Source organism: Peromyscus maniculatus, chromosome 16, assembly GCF_049852395.1.
Source record: "Peromyscus maniculatus bairdii isolate BWxNUB_F1_BW_parent chromosome 16, HU_Pman_BW_mat_3.1, whole genome shotgun sequence".
In the NCBI taxonomy this organism is placed as follows: Eukaryota; Metazoa; Chordata; class Mammalia; order Rodentia; family Cricetidae; genus Peromyscus; species Peromyscus maniculatus.
In genome coordinates this window covers 23541692-23566499 of record NC_134867.1, presented here as the reverse complement: position 1 = coordinate 23566499, position 24808 = coordinate 23541692, and the positions used below count along the sequence as shown (strand labels likewise).

General features: G+C 41.5%; 1 protein-coding gene across 2 annotated transcripts in view; it reads left to right on the top strand.

Moving 5' to 3' along the window:
• The first annotated feature begins 5716 nt into the window (after positions 1 to 5716).
• The window catches only part of Man1a1 (mannosidase alpha class 1A member 1), a 177390-nt gene continuing 158298 nt past the window's right edge, over positions 5717 to 24808 (top strand). Inside the window, exons 1-2 of one of the 2 annotated variants that reach the window (XM_016007071.3) lie at positions 5717 to 6250; positions 7410 to 8264. In XM_016007071.3, coding sequence (XP_015862557.1) covers positions 6224 to 6250; positions 7410 to 8264 — 882 coding nt within the window. In that variant the 5' untranslated portion in view covers positions 5717 to 6223. Of the gene's footprint in view, positions 6251 to 6845; positions 7156 to 7409; positions 8265 to 24808 lie in introns of those variants that run through there. The other variant, XM_006988627.4, reaches the window with a different exon arrangement.

Below are 24808 nucleotides of genomic sequence, written 5' to 3'. Positions count from 1 at the left end.
GCTGAACTATAATATACATATTTTTTAAAAATCCTAAAATTGAATAGATATTTTAATATATTCACTGTCAGGCAGGCACCACTGTCCATAAACCCTTCCTTCCTTCAATGCTGACTCTCCATCTTTCTATCCCCTCTGCCCCAGACAATCAGTCATCAACTTCCCATGCCCACATACGTCCCTATTCTAGACATTTCCTGTGGTCTTTGTAATAGCATCTGAGGGTAGTATGGCCAAAGGACATCCTTGTGACAGCAGTCCTTTCTTTTGCTGAATACTTTTTCTTGTATGGATTTATATTTGTTTATGCATTCATCAGTTGGTGGACATTTGTGCTGTTTCCACATTTTGCCTATAATGAATAAGGCTGCCATGAGCTTATATACACAGACTTTTGTGTGCACATATATTTTCAGTTCTTTTGGCTGTATACCTAGGACTAGAGTTACCAGATCATATGGTAACTCTATATTTAGCCTTTTGAGGTGCTGCCAGGCTGTTTTCCAAAGCAGCTGGGCCATTTTACATTCCTAAAACATTTTAAAAAGAAACAAAAACGATGAAACCACATACAGTTAATAAAATCCACTTAATGACACACTATATGTAACCTTGTAATAACTGAAAGCCTTTACAAATTTGCCTTGCTTTTACCATAATTTATTCTACTCTATAATACCTATGCAATAAGTGAAATTAGTGTTAGGTTTAGTAAATTCTTTATAATGCCTACTTTATATATATTAAATTAATTTCTTGCTGGACATATACACAGATTTTAATATTAACAATGTGAAATGAATGGCATTCAGGGGCACTTGATTATTTTCATTTCTTGTTGATTACTATTGAGGTCATCATAGTATTATAATAAGAGAATGTATTATATCTATTTAATATTTGGAGTAAACTTGAGTGCCTAATGAATGAGGTAATGAGTTGCATTTATACTCCAGTGATATTTATTAACTATATGAGACCCTGCCATTTCTAGTCTGTTAAGTCTATGAGACATATGGGTCAGTGACTTGGACTTCTTTCTCTTTGGTTTTCCTATGGTAATTTCTATACACACACACACACACACACACACACACACACACACACACACGTATATAATCATCGCCATAGTCCAGAACAGTCTTCATTCTACCAAATGAATAGTCTACCAATCACCAATTCAGTGGGTACAATTTTCTCAGGCTCAGCCTGCAACACAGATGCACTATGACTTCATCTCTAAGTGAATCTAATCTATATGTTGCAGAAGACATGAATGAACCAGAGGAACTTGAAAAAAATAAGGTATATAGGCAAAGAACCACAAGTGAATTCTTAGTCAAAATTCTATCTTCAAGGACAATAAGAAAGACTGAACACACTTTACAAACAGCATGTTTATTTTGCAAAAAAATGGGGGAAGCCAAGTGATCTCGGGCCATGCTTGTAGATAGTTTCTTCAAACTGAGCACATGTGGTTTCATTTCACTTTATTTCATGAAAAATATTTCAATTGGACAGAATAATATATCAAAAATATTTCATTTCTGAGTTTGTTTTCTTTTTCTTCCTGGAAGAACATGTAAACTTTTCTGTAACAGAGAATGAAATAAATGTTATTTTTAATGGAAAAAATATTTTAAACTCTATCTAATGTATTAAAAACTAAGAGGAAAGATTGTCTTTCTCTAGTCTTAAAGGGTTGTTCTTTGTTTCACTCTGTTGAAATAGTATCTTCTCAAGTCATAAAATGCAAACACTTTATATATAGAGGTTGTTGTTAACATCCCCATAGGAAGATGTTCTGCCCTGAGTCCTGAGCTTCAGAGTCTTCAAGCACTGCCCTGAATGTCATTCTACCCATTTGTGACATCACTCACATTTTCTCAGGGTTTGGGGACCTTTATAATTGGTCTTACAAAGAATGGGAAAATATCATACCATGCTTTCCCAGGCACAACTGAGTGGAAGTGGCCATGTATCCATCCCTTCTTCTCTGGTGGAAGTTATTCAGAGAACAGGAGTTGAAAAAAAACAAAAACAAAAACAAACAAACAAACAAACAACCCCCCCTCCCCGACACATCCATAATATCTTTTCTGCCCTCTTATGATCCTCCTAGTGAGAATCCTACAGACATCATTCCTTCACCACTCCTAATATTTAATCCCTTATGAGGGGAAGGGAGAAATTTATTTAAACTCCTTGAATGCCTACTGGGCCAGATATTACTTCAAACATTTTGCTTAAGCTCCACCACATTGCTGTAGATAAAATACGAGAATCACAGAACATAGGTAAGTCATGTGCCTTGGTCACACAACCAAGGGCATACGATGTCTTCAATACATATGTCCTCATTCAAACTTTACAGATTTATTTCCTTGAGACCCTTTGTTAAACTCATGAAAACGACATCTGAGAATTTCAATACATCATTCTTACCCTGAAAGTTGGTTTAGAACTTCTCTGAGACTATTATTACATCTCTTCTTTCAAGTAAACTTCAGCTTCAAGCACTCACATTCAAAATCAATGAAAACTTGCAATTTAATGCTACATTGATCATTGGCAATGCAACAGTATTTTGCTCCAACACTTTAGATTTCTGTAGGACCCTACATCTTCATAGAGGAGACTGGCAAGACAAAGCACCATTTACAACTTCCTTTCCTGTTCCATGGAAAGTTCCTCAAAACCAATTGGCAAATATTTGTGGTATACAATGTCTTAAAACTAGGGACTGCTGATATCTATACGTAAGTTTTCAAAACAAAATCAGGTATCTCAACATGGCCTTGCATGAGGATTCAACCTTGCATAGATAGCTACTTCTTCCCTTGTTTCCAATGGGGACAAGATTTCTATGGAAATATTCTACTGCTCTGGCCATCACAAAGTCAATTTAGGGGAGGAAAAACATAGCAAAATAAATAGACTATAGACTTCAATTTAAATACCAATATTACTAATCATTCCTTTTAAGTCTTTAATTAATTCCCTTGTTACAGTTAATGTAATTTTCAGTTGTCCTTGGAAGTATTAAAATGTCAAGATTAACATTCTCAATAAAGTATTTTCTTCATATTACATTTTATTTTTCAAATAAAAGCCAAGACCCATTCTGACCTGGATTTGAAGTGAATTAGAAGCTTGATTAATCCGGGATTCATGTTAACTTGCTAGAAATACTCAGTAATTGTTATCTAAATTAAATTTATTTACTTCATTGAGTTGTATTTTATTTTTTAACCCAAAACAAACATTAGTATCTTTAAAAGAATTATTTCATAGAATTCTAACTTGAAGATCATAGAAAATGTGCGAGAAAGATTTTTGTGATTTAATTTGTAAGAACCCACTGATTTTTACAAAATTATTAACTTATCAGTTATTAAAATTTTGCCACTTTGGCCTCTGTAGACATGCTCATAATTAACATACTGTGAATGTTAAATCTACCTTTTATTAATTTACTTTTGAAAAAAATTGAAATTCAAGCAGCCAAATTAATCAGAGATTGCTTTGGGTTTATCTCTAACTACATCCAAGTTTTTTTAAAAAAAAATAATATTATTCTAAAGTGTATTTAAAATCCGAAAACACAAATCTCTACAACTTGTTAAAGTAATACACTGAGACAAAAGTACTCAAAGAGAGGGGCAAAGTGAGAGTTACATTTATAGGTAAGTGGCAAACTGTACATGGGAGCTTTGCCTCAGAAGGATTAGCTGATCAAATTTTAGAGAGAGAGAGAGAGAGAGAGAGAGAGAGAGAGAGAGAGAGAGAGAGAGAGAGAAGGAAGGAAGGAAGGAAGGAAGACAATCCCACAAAATGTTAAAGTTGCCAAGTTTATGCTAGCCCATTGACAAGGAGGAAACAGCAGTCCTGTCAAATACACTGCATTCACCAAGACCAAGGCATTCCTTCAGGTAGGTAAGCTAGAGTCTTCATTCACAAAGACCAAGGCACTCCTTCAGGTAGGTAAGCTAGAGTTTACATTCATCAAGACCAAGTCATTCCTTCAGGTAGGTAAGCTAGAGTCTGCATTCACAAAGACCAAGGCATTCCTTCAGGTAGTAAGCTAGAGTCTGCATTCACCAAGACCAAGTCATTCCTTCAGGTAGGTGAGCTAGAGTCTGCATTCACAAAGACCAAGGCACTCCTTCAGGTAGGTAAGCTAGAGTCTGCATTCACCAAGACCAAGGCACTCATTCAGGTAGGTAAGCTAGAGTCTGCATTCACCAAGACCAAGGCACTCATTCAGGTAGGTAAGCTAGAGTCTGCATTCACAAAGACCAAGGCACTCCTTCAGGTAGGTAAGCTAGAATCTGCATTCGAAAAGACAAAAGCACTCATTCAGGTAGGTAAGCTAGAGTCTGCACTGAAGGGACAGAATCCAGATTCACAGCTTGAGAAAACAGAACTGGTCACATTCATTTTTCATTTGCACACTTTTTTGAAGCAGACTGTGATGAGGTTTAAGCACCATGATCAAGGCACAGTGCCAGCCTGCTTCCATACCATGCTAGTTCCTACCTGCTGTCTGTGTTCTGCTTCCACACATACATGGGGTCTGGGGTGGCTATTTAAAGAGGTTTGCACAAAAGATTTGATTAGCATGTGTCTTAAAATAACTTCTCTGTGAGTCTGTTTCAGGCTTGCTCTAGCCCCAAGTATGGGCATTCTCATCACATTCTCAACCTGCCTCACACAGACGGGCATCCTTGAATGTAGACTTATATTCAACCACACAAATTAACTTTTCACTTAGCAAATTACCAAAACCAAGCTTTGATTACAATAAACCGGTGTCTAATGATAAACCAGAAAAAAAAACACAACTTTACAGTAAGCGTCATAAAAGTGAACCAAAATAAAAAGAGCAGTCACATTAAAAATTTAGGGAAAAAAATATATTATGTATATATATATAACTTAAATTTCTAAAAAGGAAATTAACTTTAAGTCTGTGTGCAAAAATATTTAATGCTTCCACTACAGACACTATCCTAAATGCCCAAATTAGTTTGGCATCAAGACTAAGGAATTTAGAAACAGCATTAGGTACGATATCTCTGTCATATCCTAATATATGTACTTAAAGGTGGATTTTATTACTTTTTGGAATACATATTTATATCAACTTAAAATGAATGTTCACAGGTATTTCTGTGTCTGTAAAAATAATCCCATTCTTAAAACATAGTTGGAAAGCTAATGACCCCTTCCCCCAGATGACCAGGAAGCAAACAGTTGGCTTCCTTGGGAGTTTGTCCCAGTTTCTAGGGATCTGCTTTCTCTTCTGTGAGGCAGCTCAGTTTCAAGGGTCTTGCTGAGAATAAACACTATTATTTCACAGTGATTAAGTTTTCAGCCTACCCACAACCTACAAATATAATTTGAAACAAATTTACCTTTCCATCATTAAAAGAAAACATTGTTGCTTTCATTTTTATAGCTAAATCTATTACCCTGCTTGGATATGCTGCACTCTTCTGGGCATAGAATTTCATAGCAAGTATCCAAATAATCAAGCCACGAAGTCGGATCCATCAAGCCATAATTTCTTATTAACCAGAACTTTTGAACGTGTGCCTGGCACATTTTGCACAAAACCAATACACAACAAATAATCATGGCTAATATTAATAATTAATACTTAAACGAAAAGTGCCGTATGATTTCTGACTTGGTTTTCTATTTTCTCATACAGCCCAACACCTGGAAACAACTGTACTGTGGGCACTCTCCTGGAACCTGCCAGGTATTTTTGCTCCGGTCTAAGACAGCAAGCAAGTAAAGGGCAAATCAAAATCACTTTTCCGGAGAAGGTTGATGGTGAACAGCGCTGCCACCGAGCAGCTTCCAGGTGTGGGAAGTCAGTCAAATTTTCCTCTCCGGTGACTGTTTCTTGTTGGAGCAACAGGGGGATTCATAACACAGTTTGGCAAACGTTCTCTTGTCCCTTCACCGGGAGGTTCCCAACCAAGTCAAAAACGTAGATCTATGCAATATCAGCAGGGCATTCCAAGCGATGTCATGGGAGGTGGAGCCAGTCTCCATGACATTCCATGAGACTGAATACTGCAAGGCTGTCTTGAAAACAATCTCTATTGGACCAAGTCTTTCCTTCGCTGGGAGTTGTCGCATCCAAGACTTAATTTCAACAGGGTTCAATTTATTGCTTGGAGCTCTGGCAGCATAAAACTGTCTTCTTTGAATGGAAAATTTGACCAACAGCGATGAGGTAAATGAATTTCGAAAGTGGGGGAGTGTGGGGGAGGCATACAACTTTTTTTTTGGAAGGGGAAGAGGGTGCATATTTAAAGCCCTAAGCAATCCCCAAACCCCAAGTCTCCATGGATTTTTATGTTAGTGAGGCCAAGCCGAGAGCTTAAAAGCTCTGCGGGGGAGCATAGGGACTTAGGGTTTGAGAGTTACTGGGCGCCAGGGAATCCCTGTCTTGGGTAACAAGAGGTGACTGGAGAAAAGACGCGCTTCAAAACCACCCATTGCTCCGCAATCCCCGGTGTTCTCCTCGGGATCGCCAATTGGCGAGTGCAGGAGCATGCAGGCGCTACCGTGTTAGTGTAACACGGTCACTCGCGAGGATCCACCACCTTTGGGGCTCCGGACCAAGTGGGCTTGGGGCAGGGTAAGCTCGGACCAGCTCCGGCTCTGCTTCTCCGGACGGGTCTGATCCGGCTCCGGGGCGCAGCTCCCGCCCTCCAGCGCCCTGGGGAGCTGCGACCTCCCCGCCTCTGCCAGGCCCCCGCGAGGCTGCGCTTCCCGTAAACTCCCCGCCCTGCGCGGCCCCCTCCCCGCCTCGGCTCCACCCCCGCGGGACCCTGGGAGGCGTGAGATTGGCCCGGACGCGCTGTCACTCTCCGGACGCGTCACCGCCCTCGTTTCCGACCGCCCGGAGACCGGCAGTGCTATTAGTGCACGGCGGGGCCGCGGAGGAGGACAGCACGGTCCCTGGTTCGCTCGCACTCGCCGGCAGGTCGGCGCGCTCGCTCACCTGAGCCGTGTCCTGGGGCCGCAGGGCCACCGGGCTGAACACGCGCCCCCGCCCGCCCGGACACGCACCGAGATGGGCAGCGGGAGAAGTTGACGAGCCCCCCACGCACGCGGTGCTCTTGCTGCCCAGAGGTGCGCCGCCCCTGGCACCGAGGTGTCCTCGGCCCTGCCCCAGATGTGCGCGGGACACCCTTGCCTCCGCGACTGGAAAACTTCAACCCCCAAGTCCAAAGTGGGCTCCGAGGGCGGTGTCCGCAGCTGGACCGCGGGGCTGCCTGCTGGGGAACTGTCCTGCGGCTCCCCGGGCGAGGGGAGGGCGGGGACCCGCTGGAAACTTTCTCACCATCTTCCTAACCACTGCGTTTTACTGTCTCCTCTCCCCACAGGGGCTGCAGCCAGCGGTCTGTCGCGCGTGCCTGTTTGCCAAAGGAGCCACCCCGGCGAGGAGAGCCGGAGGGGAGCCGCTTCCAGCGGGGAGACCCGCAGCTCAGACACGCGCTCTGGGCGGCCTGGATGCGCAAGAACCGGCCCCGCAGCTGCTGACGGCCGGCGGCAGCGAAGTTTGGCTGCTGAGTGGCTCGGCGTCCGGCCCCTGGACAGACTGCCAACCGGCGGCTGCAACAACCGGAGCGATGCCCGTGGGGGGCCTGTTGCCGCTCTTTAGTAGCCCTGGGGGCGGCGGCCTGGGCGGCGGCTTGGGCGGGGGGCTTAGCGGCAGTAGGAAGGGGTCTGGCCCCGCCGCCTTCCGCCTCACCGAGAAGTTCGTGCTGCTGCTGGTGTTCAGCGCCTTCATCACGCTCTGCTTCGGGGCAATCTTCTTCCTGCCTGACTCCTCCAAGCTGCTGAGCGGGGTCCTGTTCCACTCCAACCCCGCCTTGCAGCCCGCGGCAGAGCACAAGCCCGGGCCCGGGGCGCGCGCCGAGGATGTCGCCGAGGGGCGAGTCCGGCACCGCGAGGAAGGCGTGCCAGGGGACCCCGGGGCTGTACTGGAGGACAACTTAGCCAGGATCCGTGAAAACCACGAGCGGGCTCTCAGGGAAGCCAAGGAGACCTTGCAGAAGCTACCCGAGGAGATCCAAAGAGACATTCTGCTGGAGAAGGAGAAGGTGGCCCAGGACCAGCTGCGTGACAAGGAGCTGTTTGGGGGCTTGCCCAAGGTGGACTTCATACCTCCCATCGGGATAGAGAACCGGGAACCAGCTGATGCCAGCATCCGCGAGAAGAGAGCAAAGATCAAAGAGGTGAGTGAGTAAACCCTGCCAGAAATCCCACTCATGCTGCTGTGTTTTTCAGGGAGGTAAGATAAACGGTTGGAACTTAGGGCTTCAACGTTATCACGCAGAGGCAAGAGAGGTCTGCGCTTCCACCGTTTGCCAAAGGCTGCACGTTTTTGTTGTGGGTTTTTTTTTTTTTTTTTTTTTTTTTTTTTAACTACCTTAGGAGATGTGTGGCCAGTTAGGATGTGAGGCTGAATGCGGTTGAAGTTACATGCTGCGGTGAGCTTAAGCTGTAAGAGGCAGGTGTAAGTGAACACATGTGCAGGTGATACCCTGCCTCCTCTCCAGCTGCGCTTAGTTCACCCTGAGATCAGTCACTGTGCTGGTCTTCGACAGCCCCCCTCACGAAGGCTTGCAGGTGGTTTTAAATTGAAGCTGACTATAAACGCAGGGCATCAATCACGCATGATACAAAGGTTATAACAGCGAGCCAATGCTCCCAGTGCTCAGTCATGTGGTCTTCTCTTGGCCAGGTGGCGTTCTGTGTGTATGTAACAGGCTGTAAACGGGAAACTTGAGACTTCCTGTCATGGGCCACTTACTATCCATTACTGATTTAAAACACGAGAAACACACACACACACACACACACACACAGAGAGAGAGAGAGAGAGAGAGAGAGAGAGAGAGAGAGAGAGAGAGAGAGAGAGAGAGAGAGAGAGAGAGAGGAATCTAATCTACTGCTTCCTGTATTACTAGAACATTTCCAGAAAAGGGGTATTTTCTCTATGATGCAACAGGTCTGCCTCCACCGTAGCTCAGTAACAAACCCAGTCTAGAACAAACATGGACTTTGGTAAGTCCTGTGGAATTTCTTCCTGGTTATTTTCACTTGTAGCCTGTGATTGGTTTCTCACAAGCTTAAAAGTGAAGGAACCCTAGGAAATTCTTTCAGGCTGTCATTTCAAAGGTGAAAGCTGAGGACTTATAGCTCAGGAAGCAGTTAGTGACCATGTTGAGACCTGAATGAGGAAGCAGAGGCTTCCACTCACCAGGCTCCGGCGACATGTCTTCTTCCAGGCTGCTTCTGTGTTTTCCTGGGAATCCAGACCTGCAGGACTATGCTAAAAGCATGGCATCGCAACTTTGACCATCCTCTAAAATGCATTATAAAAAGATGTAATACTTTTATGAAATTTTTGTTTTGATATTGGCTCTGTTATCAGGAAAGGGTCATGATAGCATTTTTTAGGGAGTGAATAGAATTTGGAGGCTGTAAAGAAATTTAAAGTGACTGTAGCCTGGAGATAGGTTGATGGCCTTATGATGTGTCTAAGGCCAGATGGCACTGGATAAGGTGTCATTGAGCAAGTTCAAGTGGACTGGGGTCCCTTTTAGATTTCTCTGAGGGTAGGCCCATGGCTTTGTTTGATCATCCTTCAAGCTTTCTGCTTTGCTGAGAGCCCTCCTCAGGCATGGGGGAGTGGGTTCTGCTCTCCTGAGCAACTTTTCCCAACAGTTTTCCTTCTCTGTGAAATCCTGACAGAACTCTCCTTCCTGGAGAATGGGACACACTTCTGCCTCTTCCTAAACATCTTCTCACCCTTACCTCTTCGGCTCCTTAACCAATACAGACTATTAGAAAATCGACCCTCAGATGATCAGTGTCTGCTGCTGCTGATGTTTAAAGAGAATAATGACATGCTTCTGAATTCATGTGAGCGACCAGTTAATGTGGGCTGTAGTTGTGGGAACCAGAGATTTTAAACACCAAGGCATTAAGAAGCTGACCATTAATGATGGAAAGTGGGTTTAGAACAGACACAATGCCTAGCAGCAGTCCAGGGAGGGCAGCATTTTCGCAGTATGTATATCCATTGGCTATTAGACCCTTCTTATCTGTGGCTCTAAGTCAAAGGAATTTAATTTACCATGTCAAGGAAAGTTACGAGGCCTCTGTCATGTGGTGCCAACATCTTAGAACCTAGTCCAAACTGCCCAGTTGTACATAAAATGTGAGAACCAAACGTGTCCTTTAAAATCCCATGCTGTTTTGAAAACCCTAAGTAGTCAGCATGATTTGCGTCAGTATTTAGTCAAAGGCCAGCAGGATGAGGGGAGAAATGAATTATGATTTTTCCATTAGAATAGTTCAAGCAAACATAGTCCTTTGTAAACCCAAACCAGTAACTTACGCTAGTCTCTTTTGTATTATTATTACTCTTTGATAACTTCACACATGTATGTAATTAATTTTAGGGTGCCACCCACACCCCCTTACCCTCAACTCAAGCTATTCCAAAGGACCTGGTGTTTGGTCCTGGAGAGGAAAAGTGATTGTCACTTAAAGATGACACATTAAACTTCAATTGTATACAATTAGGTTCTGTTTCCTACACTACAGGCTACTTGCCTCGGCCCAGGAGCTCTTTGCCTTGGTTCTGCTCCTGTTTCTATCTGTTCAAGTTGTCTTTATACTTAAGGTCCACGTTGTACTTGAACGCACTAAAACTTTTATAGTTACAATTTAGAAGCCACAGGCTTGAATTTTAGTCAGGCTCTTATTTTGGAAGTTTGGTTCAAAGGCAATTCACACTATTTTTATATCGCTGACATAATTGTGCTGTTGGTACCACATCGGGTTTTTAATACTTTTGTGTCTTAGGGGAGGTAGGCTTGTAATTTGAAACAGGACATTGCCTCGACAAAAAGGTATTGAATGAATTCTACTAATTCCAATCATGAGAGATTTGATGTAAAATTTCCTCTTCCCACCCATGTGAAAACCTTGTAAAACCACTTACCCTGGAATTTTTCTGGTTTCTGATATATGTCAAATATCTATTTGTTGTCATGAATTTGATCTCCATAAAATTTTACTCACGTTATCCTGTACTTTAAAACGAAGGTTTTAAAAGTGAAATAGCTTCATGGAATTACCAAGAATGTATTCTATTTTCCTTTCTACTCCATCTTTTTTTTTTTAATTTTAAATTGGCAAGGTGTTTAAAGCTTTGTTGAGGGGGGTGCAAAATAGTGAACCTACCCTGTACCTTAGACTGGAGGCCCTAATCAACTTGAAACAATGAACATTTTATTTTTCATTTTCCGGAGTTATGGGGCATTCTGAGTGATAGAAGAAGACAAGTAGCCCTTCTCAGACTGGAAGCCCCCGACAACGTAAGAGGGCCATGGAGTTCTGCAGGCTGGCATTCTTGGGTCTGTCACTTGAGGCTTTGGGACCTGTCAGCTACAGTCACAGCTGTCGTCTCCAATTCTCCAGAGAAGGACTTTCAATTGGAAGTCCAATTCTCCAGACCTGTTTGTATACTCAGACACATAAAGAAAGATGCATGTTGGGGCCTAATGATTAAAACACATTTTATTACATTTTACACTAGCACTAGTGGTGTGTGTGTGTGTGTGTGTGTGTGTGTGTGTGTGTGTGTGTGTGTCCATCTGTCTATCTGTCTGTGTGCACATATGCCTGCATGTGCTTGAGCACAGTTTACAGTTCATGTTAAATATTAACTATTGCTCTTTGGCTAAAGATCACATGTGAGACTACGTTACCTTGACAAACTGAAACAAAAATACTTTTATTTTGAAACTTAACTTTCCAGGTGACTTTTATGGGTTTTATTGTGGAAAAGAACATTTACAACATAATGAAGCTGTCCTTTGAAACCCCAGGCCAAGGGGCTAGGACACTTTGGGTCTGTTTGCCTGTCCACAGCACACACCCGCCCCTTGAAGCTCCTTATTAAATAGATACTAGTGCAAGCCTGTCGCACCCAGGGATCCCAAATCGAGGGAGCTATTGAGATTTGCAAAGCGTTCTGTCTTCAACAAGACAATGAATAAGTCACACATTCAGCAGGGTAAACACTAGAGTAGGTGCTAACGGTTGAAGTTATATAAGCAAGATTGTGAGTAGAGGGAATTGTCTTCGTTTTAATTTTCCGAAAGCTATTCCTTAAGTTCTCTAAAGGGAATACCTTGATTTCACCCTATCAGGCAGCTAAGAGTCACATAAAGGAGCTGTGTGTAGGACTTAGAACCTGGTAAAAGTGGTGAAAGCAGTTTAAAAATAGGCACCCTGTGTGGAAACCCTTGCAGCAGTCCTCAGGTGAGCTAGTCCTCAGGTGAGCTAATCAGCTAAAACCATCTGGAAAAATCGATCCTAATGCTTCATGTCAGTAAAAATGCCTTTCTTTCCAAAGATCTTACTTTCTTGGAATTTACTGCAGAACTTACATACTTGAAGTATAATGTTTTTAAAGCCTTGATATGTAACGTCTATACTAACTGGGGCTCTCGGGATATGTGTCAAGGTCACGAGGGAAGAATATGTACAGATGCCTATGAAGGATGAAAGCTAAAATGTAGAAGGGATGGGAAGTGCCCAGGACCAGGACCTAACTTACATCCCCTAGCCAAATAGGCTTTTAATTTATTTTATACCAATATAGGAAACCATGAACATAATATGTTTTGACTAGCCAAAATAAGATCCCAGAGGTAACGGAAATGTTTGGCAAAATGTCCTAAATAGATTTAAAAAAAAAAAAAAAAAAAGGAAAAGAAGAATACGTTTAGTAATTTAAGGAGGATTAACTTTTCCCTCTGTTGATAGCCTGCTGCCTCACCTGGTGGTCAATATCTGAGCTCCCTCCCTGCCCCATGCTCTCCTACAGAGCCCTTATAGAAATGCTAAAAGCTATTTTTGGGTTACCAACAATCTACTAGGAAAATGCTAACCTTAAGGTTTTTTTTTTTTTTAATTTTAAAAACTAAACGTATGTATTAGATCATAAAATAGACCCGAGTGGCTTGGCTTGTGTACTCGCTGGCAGAGCATCCAAAACCTCAAGATTTTTCTGGAAATCACCAGTCAGTGGCAGAGTTGAATTGAGAATAGAAGTCCTGATTCTTGGTGAGCGCTGTTCACTGCTCACCCCTCAAACTTAACATCCGAAATGAAACTCCCAAGGTGAGTGTTAGCAGGCTGGCCAGTTGTATTTGTTCTCTGCAGACCCTGATACAGAACGAGCATAAAACACATGAGACCCAACTCTGCCCTATTGTGAAGTTTACGTGATTGGTTTTCAGTAAACTGTAGTAAGTTTAAAAAAAAATGTTACTATGGACGTGACTCACAGGACTGTTTTTAAAGTTACATAGCTCAGTGTGATGTGCTGTGTTTTTCTCTGTTCATAAAGTTTGTTTTTTAACAAGAGTAGAAGCATTTGTAGCCACTACACTGTATACAGTTGTGTGGAGAAGTGGTGAAGAAGAAAGGAAAGGGAGAAACAAAGAGGGCTACAATATATTAAAAGATGTGGGTACCCAGAGATGAGGAGTGCAATGATTCCAGGGAGCTCTTCAGACCATAAAAGTATGTGCTCTCCACCCATTGCTTTATAGACGGCAGGAGAATTCATAGTTAACCTGAGGACTCTATAGGTTTTTGGAGGTATATAGACATTAAAAAACATACAACAATCTGTGGGCCTTTCTGTCTCCTTGAGGAGGCCTGGAAAGTCTGCTTGAGGGCGTTGTGCATCCCCTTCTTCTGTCTGGTCCCCATGCAGCAAGGTGAGAGTTAGAACAATGGATACTGGACCCAGATTATCTGGATCTGAGTTAGTCCTCATCGTGCGCTAGCTCTGTGACCTTCATCAAGTTGGTTAATCTCTCAGAACGTCATTTCTCTCCTTTGTAATGTGAGGACTATATTAGTAGTACCTCCTTGGAGGAACCTTGAGGTTTAAAAGTGATCTTGCGCATAAAGCTTAACATGGTACCAGGCATGTAATTGGTATACAGTAAATGCTCCTTGTTCTTACTTCGTTGCTGTTACTTCCAAGAGGACATTATTTCCTATGCTGATTAATAAGCCAGGATATAGTGATGGAATTTCAAAAGAGAGTAATAGTAGTTAAAATTAGCTTTTGATGATTAAGAAGATACACGTACAGTTCATCCAAATGATCTTTCCAGATAGGTGTGGTTTTTAACTGTGCTATGACCAACTCTGTTTTTCTTAGTTTGCCAAATTCCAACAAACCTTGAGTATCTTTAAACTTATATACTCACTGCATATATTTCTGTTTCTGTACTTCAGAGCATGTGTGAAAGATGAACTCATTTCTACAGTCAGATGGGCTTGCTCTCAAGTCCTGTCCTCAGGGTTGTCCAAGTCAAGCTGATTGCTTTAAGTATTGACATCAGTCCTCAAACTAAACCGAGCAAAGTGAGTTTTAACTTGTTTCGTCCTCAGAGGGATGTTGTAAAGAAGTAAGAAGAAAATTGTATTTTAGATTTGGCAAAAATTGCGTAACTATGAGAAACCCTGTAATGAGAACTAAGCACCTGATACTCAGAGTTTGGGCAAATTGGTTATATTTTGTAGCTCTTGGCTTTTATTTATTTATTTATTATTTTTTTTAAGAATTTCATATTGAGTTTAGCTGTATCAGGTTTCAGATCCAAAAGGCCCTCAGACATCTTGAGGCTTCGTACTCGCCTTACCTATTAGCCACGGGGCTCCATTGAACTTCATGAAATGCCTGTAGTGTCCAAAGGATGGGGTGTAGCAGTGCAGCTCACTGCCTGAGTAGGCCAGTTCACAGGGTGATACCCAAACTCCAATGGGAACCCGCCCTGGGGAGACTGGCTGGTTCTGCTGTGGCTCTCTTGTCCCCTCAGTCCTGACTGGCAGGCCAGCAGCCAGCAGCCCTGCTGAGAACATCTTGGAGGGTGATGGAGCAGCTTCAGATATTCTGTGAAAAAGCGCTGCTGGCTGATATTTGCTCTAAAGATGACAGAGGCCACCCCACTCCACCTCCACAGGGTCCTGATAAAGATTCCTGTGATCGTTAGGAACCTGAAAGAAAACCAAATGAGATTAGGGCTTAAGAGCATTTAGGAGTCCGTGCTTGTCTCTCGTGAATCCTCCAGCAGTTGCGTAAGGTAAATCAGAGCCCAGCAGTCCTGCATGTAACTCAGATAGATAAAATAAAAAAAGCCCAATAGTCTTTGCATTTCTTTGGCATTTGTTAGGAGAATGGCTCAAGCGCTCTCTCTGTCTCTGTCTCTCTGCCTGTCTCTGTCTCTGTCTCTCTTCCTCCTTCCCTCTTCCCTCTCTCTTTTCAGTCTATCATCCCAGATCATAATTTAGCAAATCCCCAGCCCCCATGTTGCTGCCCGCTTCTCTGATGTCAGGCAATATGATAGAAACTTTTATTGGCATTTTTAATGTAGTTCTGTGTCGATTTTTTTTTTCTTCATCAGATTGTGTAGTGTCCAGGCCCTCCTGTGAATGTTTATCAGGAGAGCTTGATGTGAAGGTAGGTTTGAAAATGAGATGGAAACTAAGTGAATAACACCCGGTTATGAAAGAATAAAGTTTAATAATACAGTACAACATCCTCTAAAACATTTTTTATTGCCACATGCCTGGGGAAGCCTGTTTGCATATGCCAAGAGTTTATGGGAAAGGGTGTGTCAGTAATTGATACAGAGGCCTATGAATGACTGTGGTTGAGACACGAACTCATGGCATGCAAGCACCACAGCTGTTATTAGAGCCTCTGTCTCTGAGAGATCCTTCTTAGTTGAATGGTCTTTTCGGATCTCTCGAGGGACATTATCACCTAAGGGACAAGAGATAAACATCGAGCATGCCTGGCCCTTTCTGAGGCTGACAGTCTAGATTCCTGAACTGAACTTTAGGCCGTGATGGTCTGAACTTAGTTTTCCTTTCAGGGGAATAGATATGCTCAAGCTGCTAAAAGCCTGTGCTTATTCATCTTATCTTTGTCAGGGCGTAAGTGAAGGAGACAGAGTTGTGGATGCCTGAAGTAGCACCTGGGTGTGCACCCTGTCTCCGATTCTCATTTCCAGCTGTGGAAACTTTACCCTTCTTGGATGTGGAGCATATCGAAGGCCACATCCTTGAATGTGCTCGGTAGAAACTGGTGCTCTTGGAGATTTGTTGAGCAAGGGGAAAGTAAATTGCAGAAGCAGCTAGTGCCTTTCCTGTGCTCTGTTCATTGTGAGTCAAGGCCTGTTTTTGCAGAGACCGTTGAAGTGTAGGTGAAGGGGGTAAGTAGATTCGGTACCCCATGTCTGTCTGATGTGTTTACTTATTCACAGTTTTGACCATCCTATAGATACATGCTTTTATTGTTTAAATTTCCTTCTGTTGCTTTCTGAAAGCATATTTGGTTGCAGAAAAGCATCATGATTTACTGTTTCTTTGAACCTGAGCATTATTTTTTTTTCATATAAAAATACTAAGATAAGCCTTTGTCTGGTAACATTACCTCATTTTTCCTGTAAGTAAGTTGGACTGAAAGATCATAATACATTCTAGTTGTATTGCCTCTCAGAGCATCTCTATTTTCACCAATGGTAGTCTATTGAATCCTTATATATTTTGTAGGTGATGAGACTGTATTTTGAGTTGGGTTGTTCCACTTTCCATAAGCTGAGCCCCAGTTTACCAGTTGGTCTTCATTTTCAAATTGAAGTTGGTTATTTTCTTCATTAGTTCCCAGATGATGCTCTTTATGTCTCTGCCTGTCTGTGGATGGTGGGAGAGATCTTCCTTGGTTTAGATTCATTTGGAATGTTAATATTTGAAATTATAGGTGAAGGTTAAAAATAGTCCAAACACCCTTCAGAATGACTTTTTTTATGCCAAAAATGGAAGGCCTTACAGAGTTGAATTCTTAAGAAAACTTACCCAAAGGATACCATTTACACCTTGTACCTTCTTATGTTTCAAAGAGCAGGCTAATCTTTTGTGAGTTAGAGATCTTTGGTGGTGTAAAGAAGCATGCTTTTTATCTAAGTTATTTCTAAATACAAGGAAAGCCTGGTGTTAATGGAGTTAAGGATCTGTCTCTTTGTTTTGATTTCTGCCTGATTCCTTCAAATCAAATGTTTGTAGTTGCAGGATAGTTAAGAGCTGCATATTTGAGAATGTGCCTGTGTTCATTCAGACCTTGAATAGTTCATACAATCCTGCTAGACACCAGAACTACTTAAATTTGGCTTTGAGACTGTGTTAACATGAAGAATAATGATTGACATGAATGTAGTATATTATTTTCATAAACAGTGGTTTGAGATGATGGTAATTTTACAATCTTTAAGATGCTGATCTCGGAAGCATGTTATTTTTGTAGTCAACTGGCAGTGTTGAATGTTGTATCTTGTTAACTATAGATTTTTAGTTCATAATTAGAATGCCTGAGTAGTCCATATTCTGATTTAAGGAGTAATTAGCACAAGTCAGCAACTTTATAAGGGATTCTTATTAAGAATGTAAGGGGACCCTTATGTAGTATCAAGGATGCTCTCTTTGATGGTTGGCTGAGAGTTAATAAACTGTACACATTCACTCATATTAAGCACTTTGGCTAGTCTTCATTATGTAGTCCTCCTGGGGTTACTCAACATAGAATGTGTTTAGAAGAACTGAGTAGCTTTAAATGGGAAGGTCAGTGGATTTGAGGAGCATAAGAGATGAAGATGATTTATTAACTGCAATTGAAAACTGCATTAGCAGATAGAGCGAACACAATTATGATTTATTAGGTATTGTATGAGTAATAAGATTAAAGTCAGTACAGGTTAGAATTCCTTGTCTTTGGCTTACTTTAAGGATACAGAATTTCTGTCACATAGGCTCTTTATGGTCATTAATAGATTCTAGAACTCATGCCGGGAGAAGGAGAAAATCTGTTACTTATTCTACCAAATGACAGCCATGTCGCCAACTCTGGGCCTTGCCCTGAATAGCACCCACCAGATATTTATTAAATGAACGCGTTTTTAAACAGATGCAGCAGCGGGAATAACTCCGATTAATCGACCTCCTTTTAAATAATCACGAGAGCCCTCCTGGGCTGCCAGCCACTGTGCATGGAAGAGGACCTGAGTTTTGTTTTGGTTTTTCCCCAGCCCAAAGTCATAAGAATCAGATCTAGAAGATGAAGAGAATAATGAATATAGAAAATGACCTTTTCCAGTTTTAAAGCTATTTCTCAGAATGATTTATACAATGAAAACTGTATTTGTTTTATTATGTGACTTGTAAACTGGCTATGAAAGTGGTTAAAAAAAATCCTTTGAGCAAATGTAGCATCACTAGAATAAATGATGTAAATGACTGAGATTCTGGTAAAGGTCAAGACTGTTTCAGAGTAAAGAAGTTATAGACTCAGAAAAAGTCACTTTGCCTTCTGTTTTACATTCACCATTTTGTTTTTCAGGTGTGTGGGTTTTAAAGAGTCCTCAGTCATTTCTTTTCATTATTTTCTTGGGTCATGACTATATTTAGTAAGAGCTGTCATTTTCCTTATATTTTGATTTTATGCATGATACATCTAATTAAATTTTTCTTTTCCATGCCTAAGAAAGTTTTTGAGACAAAGATATTTTAATAAGCAGTGCTTACAGTACCACAGTGGCACTATAAAAATCTTGGATTTTCCATTCCCACTTTAAAAAGATAAAAAGTTATAGGTGAGGTTTTTTTTTTTTTTCCAACAGAGAAATCAGAATTTTATCAGTGTATCCTTCCTGTAAGAAAAGTATGAGAGACACTTAGTGTTTTCCTTCCCAGATTAATGTTGTGCTTCCTTGAAAAGACTGTCTCCTTTTAACAATTGCATGACCGAGCTCTGTGAAGTGTATGGATTTCTCTTTCTAATCCATTCGACCAGTTCATCTTCTTAAAATATCATTTCTCTCCTGTTGCCTTACTAAGGGCTCTGATAGTTCTGTTTCTCTTAAAGAAGTGATTCAAGCTGACATATATCAGAATTCTCTGGAGAATGCATGAAGGCAAGGATGGATGGATGGCCTCTGACTCCTGAGTTTCTCGTTCACTGGGACTAGGTGGGTATTTTTAGCATGATCCCAGGTAATGCTGAAGCTTCTGGTGAAGAGACTGGAGTCTGAAGAACAATGTTCTAGAATATTGCTTTCTTTGCCTAGGTATTACCGTGACATTTGCCTCATTTCACCTCTTCGGTCACTGGGAAGGACTCTACTTTTACTGAACCTGTATAGTACTGTTTCTGAAACACATATAATATAGGATTTTGCTTTATTTCATTCCTCTTGAGAAAAGAGCATCCTCTTGCTTGCTCAGACTCTGCGTTCTTCGGAAACTCTTGCTCCATTGTCTTTAATAAGCTGTCTTGTCTCTAAATTGCCACATCATTCATTATTTCTTTCCTTGAACCTGCTCAGTGTCAGTATTCTATCGATCACCTTCCTATGGACTTCAGAATCCTTACAGGTGGAGACACCTTTTTTTTCCTGGCCCATAAGTGGATAACAGAAAGTACTTCATCATAAATATAACCAAAATGAGGATAAACTTAAGCACAGGGCCAAAAATCTTTCCGACCTAGTGAGGCTGTATACCAGAGTGGAATCCTCACATTACCTTCCTTCCCACACCTGTGAAATGAGGCCAGTAATTCTCTTTCACAGGATGGTTACAAGCATTGAAATAGAAAAGGTATATGAATCTCTCAGCGAGATATAATGTAATAAACAGCATTTGTTTGTTAGCGAGTAGGAATTGGTGAGAATAATAAGTGTGGACTTTTGTTAAGAAAAGCATTTTGAACCCAGGATCATGGCTCATGCCTGTAATCCCAGCATGCCATGAGGCTAAAGTAGGCCAACTGTTGGGAGTTTGAGGGGACTCTGGGATGCAAAGTGATACCTTCTCAACACACACACATCCACACACATAAACACACAAACACACACATGCACATAATCACAGATATACACAGGCGAATACACACACCACATATACACAGTCACATACACATACACGCACATAGACACACTCATACACACCACACACATACACTCACACACATAGACACACTCAGATACACACACTACACACAGAGGCACATACACATACATACATACACACACACACACACACATCTATGTAGTAAGTAAATTGAGTATAGGAAGTTATTTACAGGCTGTAAATGCAAGTTTTTGCTACAGTGAATTGACCAAAATCTTGAATTTTCTGTTCTCACTTTCATTTTAGTTACCCTTGCCCAAATACTTGCTTCCCATGGCAGGAAAAAAAAAAAAAAAAAAAAGCATGGTTTGCCCTGATTCCGCTGTTATTTCATAGAAACAGTACTCATCCTCAGGAAAACCACACATGGTTCTGGATCAGTTTTCATCTGTCCCTCTGTGTCCAGTCACCTCTGGCTCCTTAGCCTGATGTTGACATCTGGAGACAGAGGAGAAGGCCAGGAGAAGGGTGAATCTTGATGACACTGAATGGACGTCGGAAGAAATATTCTGTGAACTGAAAAGCTGAGGGTATTTTAGCTTTGTGCATAAATTTAGCTCAGTAAATAGGTCTGTGTGCTTTCAGTTTAGAGTGTATCTACGGCCTTTGTGATAATGCATGTTCATTATTAGTGTTGCTGCAGCTCTAACCACATTGGCAGCAGTCAGTTCTAGTGCATTTAAAATAGGAATTAAAGAGTGAAATGGAAAACTGCATTCATAATTTGGTTAGCTTTAATCTGCTCATGATGAACCTTTGTAGTTTGTGCCTAAAAGACTAGATTTGAAAACAGAGCATCAACAAATAGTCTCAAAGTTTACTTCCTCTTAGTGAATGGCACAGTCTTGAAGAACACTTGACTCCTTTGGTCTTAACAAAAGACGGGACATATACGTCCTTCAGATTCAACCTAAAACAGTAGAGAGCTTTTAATCTATAGCATTACTGTTTGTTTTTTATATTGTTTGCTATGAAAATTCAAAGCATGTTTTTTTTTAAATTGAAAAGTGACACAGAAAAGCAAAACGTGTTCTTTACTGGTGACAACTGTACTTGGTCTCTTTTTTCCTAACTGGACTTGACCCCTCCACCCTGAGTGTGTATTTTGCAAGCTTAGAATTTTGAATGTTTGTCCTCGGTAGTAGGGGAAAGAATTAAAAGCCGAAATGAAAGTCTCTCTCTCTCTAGTTCCCTGTCCTGTAGGAGTGCTGAATTTCCTAAACTAAGAAAACAGTTTAGATTGTAAGATTCCGCTTAGTAAAATGAAGTCAGCTGAGGTGGCTTAGAGAGAGCTGCATGGCGGAGGGAGACCAGTGCCGTCCCTGTCTTTCTCGAGGCTTCTCTAAAAGCAGTCCACAAGGGGCCTTGCCTCCAGGTCTGGAAATTGGTGACTTCGATTCTACGGTTGTAGCTCTCCACCCACCTGTGAGCTGCAGAATTACACTCCAGGTTTCCTAAGGAAGACAGTACAGTCAGGGGTTCACAGAGGATCCCCTTGAGGACTAGCAACAAGCTTTGCACACCGGCGGCATGCCGGGTAGCGATTTGAGTTAACCAGCTGCAGAGTCTTCCTCAGGCCAGCCACTCTGGATGGATGTGCTCCTTAGAAATTTTCACTGAATCCCCTGCTTTTCACAGATGTAAAGGGGTTAAAGGTTTTGTAGCCCAGTATGCCAGTGATCAGGTACTGGTTTTCATTTCCAAAATGCTGTTTTGATTTCGTACTGGCTGCCTTGCTCTGTCCTACGTTACCCATGCTGTTCATCGAATCCCAGCCTCTGCACTCTGTCTCCAGGAGAGGAGGTGCAATGGCTTGAAAATGCATGGCAGGAATAGCAGGCGTGAGGCTGTGCACTTTACCCCTGTCAGATACCTAGTCACCTGAATACTAAAGGCCTGGCTGCGTTTCTCAGCGGGGACTGGGCCGTGCTTCCCGTTCTGGAAGCCAGAGAGGGGAATTCCAGACACGCGATGTGTACAAAGACAGATCACCATTCCCTTGACCTGCAGGGCCTCACTGTGCTTTAGAATTCCAGAGGGAGAAAGCTGTCAAGGTGCATGATTGGTTAGCATATCCGTGGCCTTTTCTTTGCCATGGAGTTGCTTAAAGGCCGTTTCAGGAAGCAGTGCCTCTGATTGATTTGAGATCTTGTGCATCACCGTAGTGTGCTTGGTGTTTCCCAAAACACTCGGGATTTTGGCAGTTGGAATGTTCAAGGGCTGGCAGGAAGGAGGCAGTCAAAACTGGCAGGTTGGGAAGGGTTTTTTTCTCTACCCTCAGGAAGCCTATGTCCTATATTCCACTGTGGAGTATTTCACAAACCCCAGGGGCCACCGAGTACGTTAGTGGCTGTGAAAGAGACCATCTGTATGTTTTCTGCGTTCTAAAATTTTCTCATCATTATAGAACAGGAATCCAAGTTAGATTTATTTATTGAGATAAGGATTCATGTAGTCCAGGCTGGCCTCACAGTTGGTATGTAGCCAAGGATGACCCTAAATTTCTGATCCTCCTGCTTCTGTCACCCAAGGGTTACCATTCCAGGTGTGTGGTACCATACCTGATTTATTAGATGCTTGGGGTTTTATCGCAAGGTTTTGCTCGTGAGAGGCACTCACTCTACCAACTGGACCTCACCCCGAGCACTATGTCTCTTTTTAAAAATATGTTTTTTAATTAAAATAGAATTGGCCACTTTCCCTCCTCCCTTTCATCCCTCTATCCCCTTCACGTACCTTCTCTTAGACCCCTGCCATATCCCCCCACAAGTTGATAGCCTCTTCTTCATTACGATTGTTCCATACATAAAGATGTGTATGTATGTATATGTGTATGTATGTGTGCACAAACATATAATTATAACGTGCTGGGTTCATTTTCGTTGTTTGTGTGTATCTGGTTTCAAGGCTGACAGTTCTGCATTAGGCAACCAAAGAAGAGGTCATATCCCTGGGAGAGGCTAATTCTCCCTCTCTCAGCTGTCATTAGTGGCCTGCAGGTTTTGGTCTAAAGGTGGGACCCTGAGAAATGATCAAGTTTGCCTTGCTGTTTTAAAAGTATTTCTTAGTTGACTCTTAAGTGTCAGCTTTTATTTTTCAGGCATATTTGGTTTAAGATCACAACAATGGCATTGCCCGACGATGTCGTCTCTGTGCCTGGATTTAAAAGCCAGGTGGCTATTAGTACCACACGCCTAATAAAAAGGCTTTTCCGTCATGCTCCCCAGCAAGCTCCACTCTTCTAATGGAATTGAGTGTGCTGCTGTTTTCTTAACTCGTGTCTTGTGTAATGTGGTCTCTATGAAATTAAAGCAGACAGTGTGTCTGTTTTAAATTGCATTGGATAGATTTGTTTCCTTTGTATCTGTCTGAAGAGGGAGAAAGGGAAGTCAGACATGAAGGGATGCCACTGTCTCTATCCCATACTTTAATTATAAAAGGAAAACCTATGATCAGTTTGTTCCAAAAAGCCTCTCTTGACAGTAATAGCTTGCTCAACGTCAAGTATTTTTTATTAGTGTGAATATATATATGCATATTATACCTCAATTATATGTGTATGCATAGTAAATACATGGGGTATGTATTTGCATAGTAAACACATTGGGTATGTATATGCATAGTAAATACATGGGGAATGGCTATGCATAGTAAACACATGGGTTATGTATATGCATAGTAAATACATGGGACATGTATGTGCAGAGTAAATATACAAAATATGTATATGCATAGTAAATACATGCAATTTTAACTCTGGACTGGTGAAGAATTATCAGCTAACAGCTGTGTCCCATTGGTTGAGGATTTATGGAGGCACTATGCCAACTTTTTACACTTCTTATTTAATTCTTGGAAAGCCATGTGAGTTTTGTATTATGTTCCCCTTCTTACGGTTAGGAAGTTAAGGCTAAGAAAAGTCATGCAAATTGCCCATGGTTACGTAACTCCTGTGTGCCTCACTATAGATTTGTCTGGCCCCAACGCTCTTTCTTCTCTCCTAAGCCTTATGTCTGCTGACTGCCCTCAGCACCAGGGCTTGGGTCTCTCCAGGGTCTTGTTTACCTTGAGGAAAGAGTTAGGTCGTGTGTCACAGTCACCCCTCTGCCTGAGAAGGGAGAAGGGGAAATCAGACGGGAGGGATGTCTCTGTTCCATACTTTAATTGTAAAAGGAAAACCTACCTTCAGTTTGTCTGGAAAAGCCTCTCTTGAGAATAATAGCTTGCTCAACATCAAGCATGTTTATTAGTGTGAATACTTATGTATGTATGTATATATATATATACCTTAATGACATGTATATGCACACCTTAATGATATGTATATCTGTTATATCCATACATATCCATTAATGATATGTATACATAAGGCCCAGAAGCTTGAAGACACCAAATTTTAAGGGATAGTATATGCATGTTTAAAGCATTACTTTAAATAATTATATGGATACATTATATCTAAATATATTTAAGTAAAATTATTTAATGTAATTAATAAGTATGCATGTATTTAATTATTTAAAGAAATGCTTTCAACATTAATGAAAGTAATTGGGTGCTCTGGATAGTTGTAGCAAAACAAAGAGAAAGATGATAGACACCCAAAGAAACAAAATGGGACAAGTGTGATTCTTGAACTTTAATAATATATAATTATTAAATTTTTAGCCAAGAGAATCAGCCTATAAAGAATGATTATATTATCACAAAG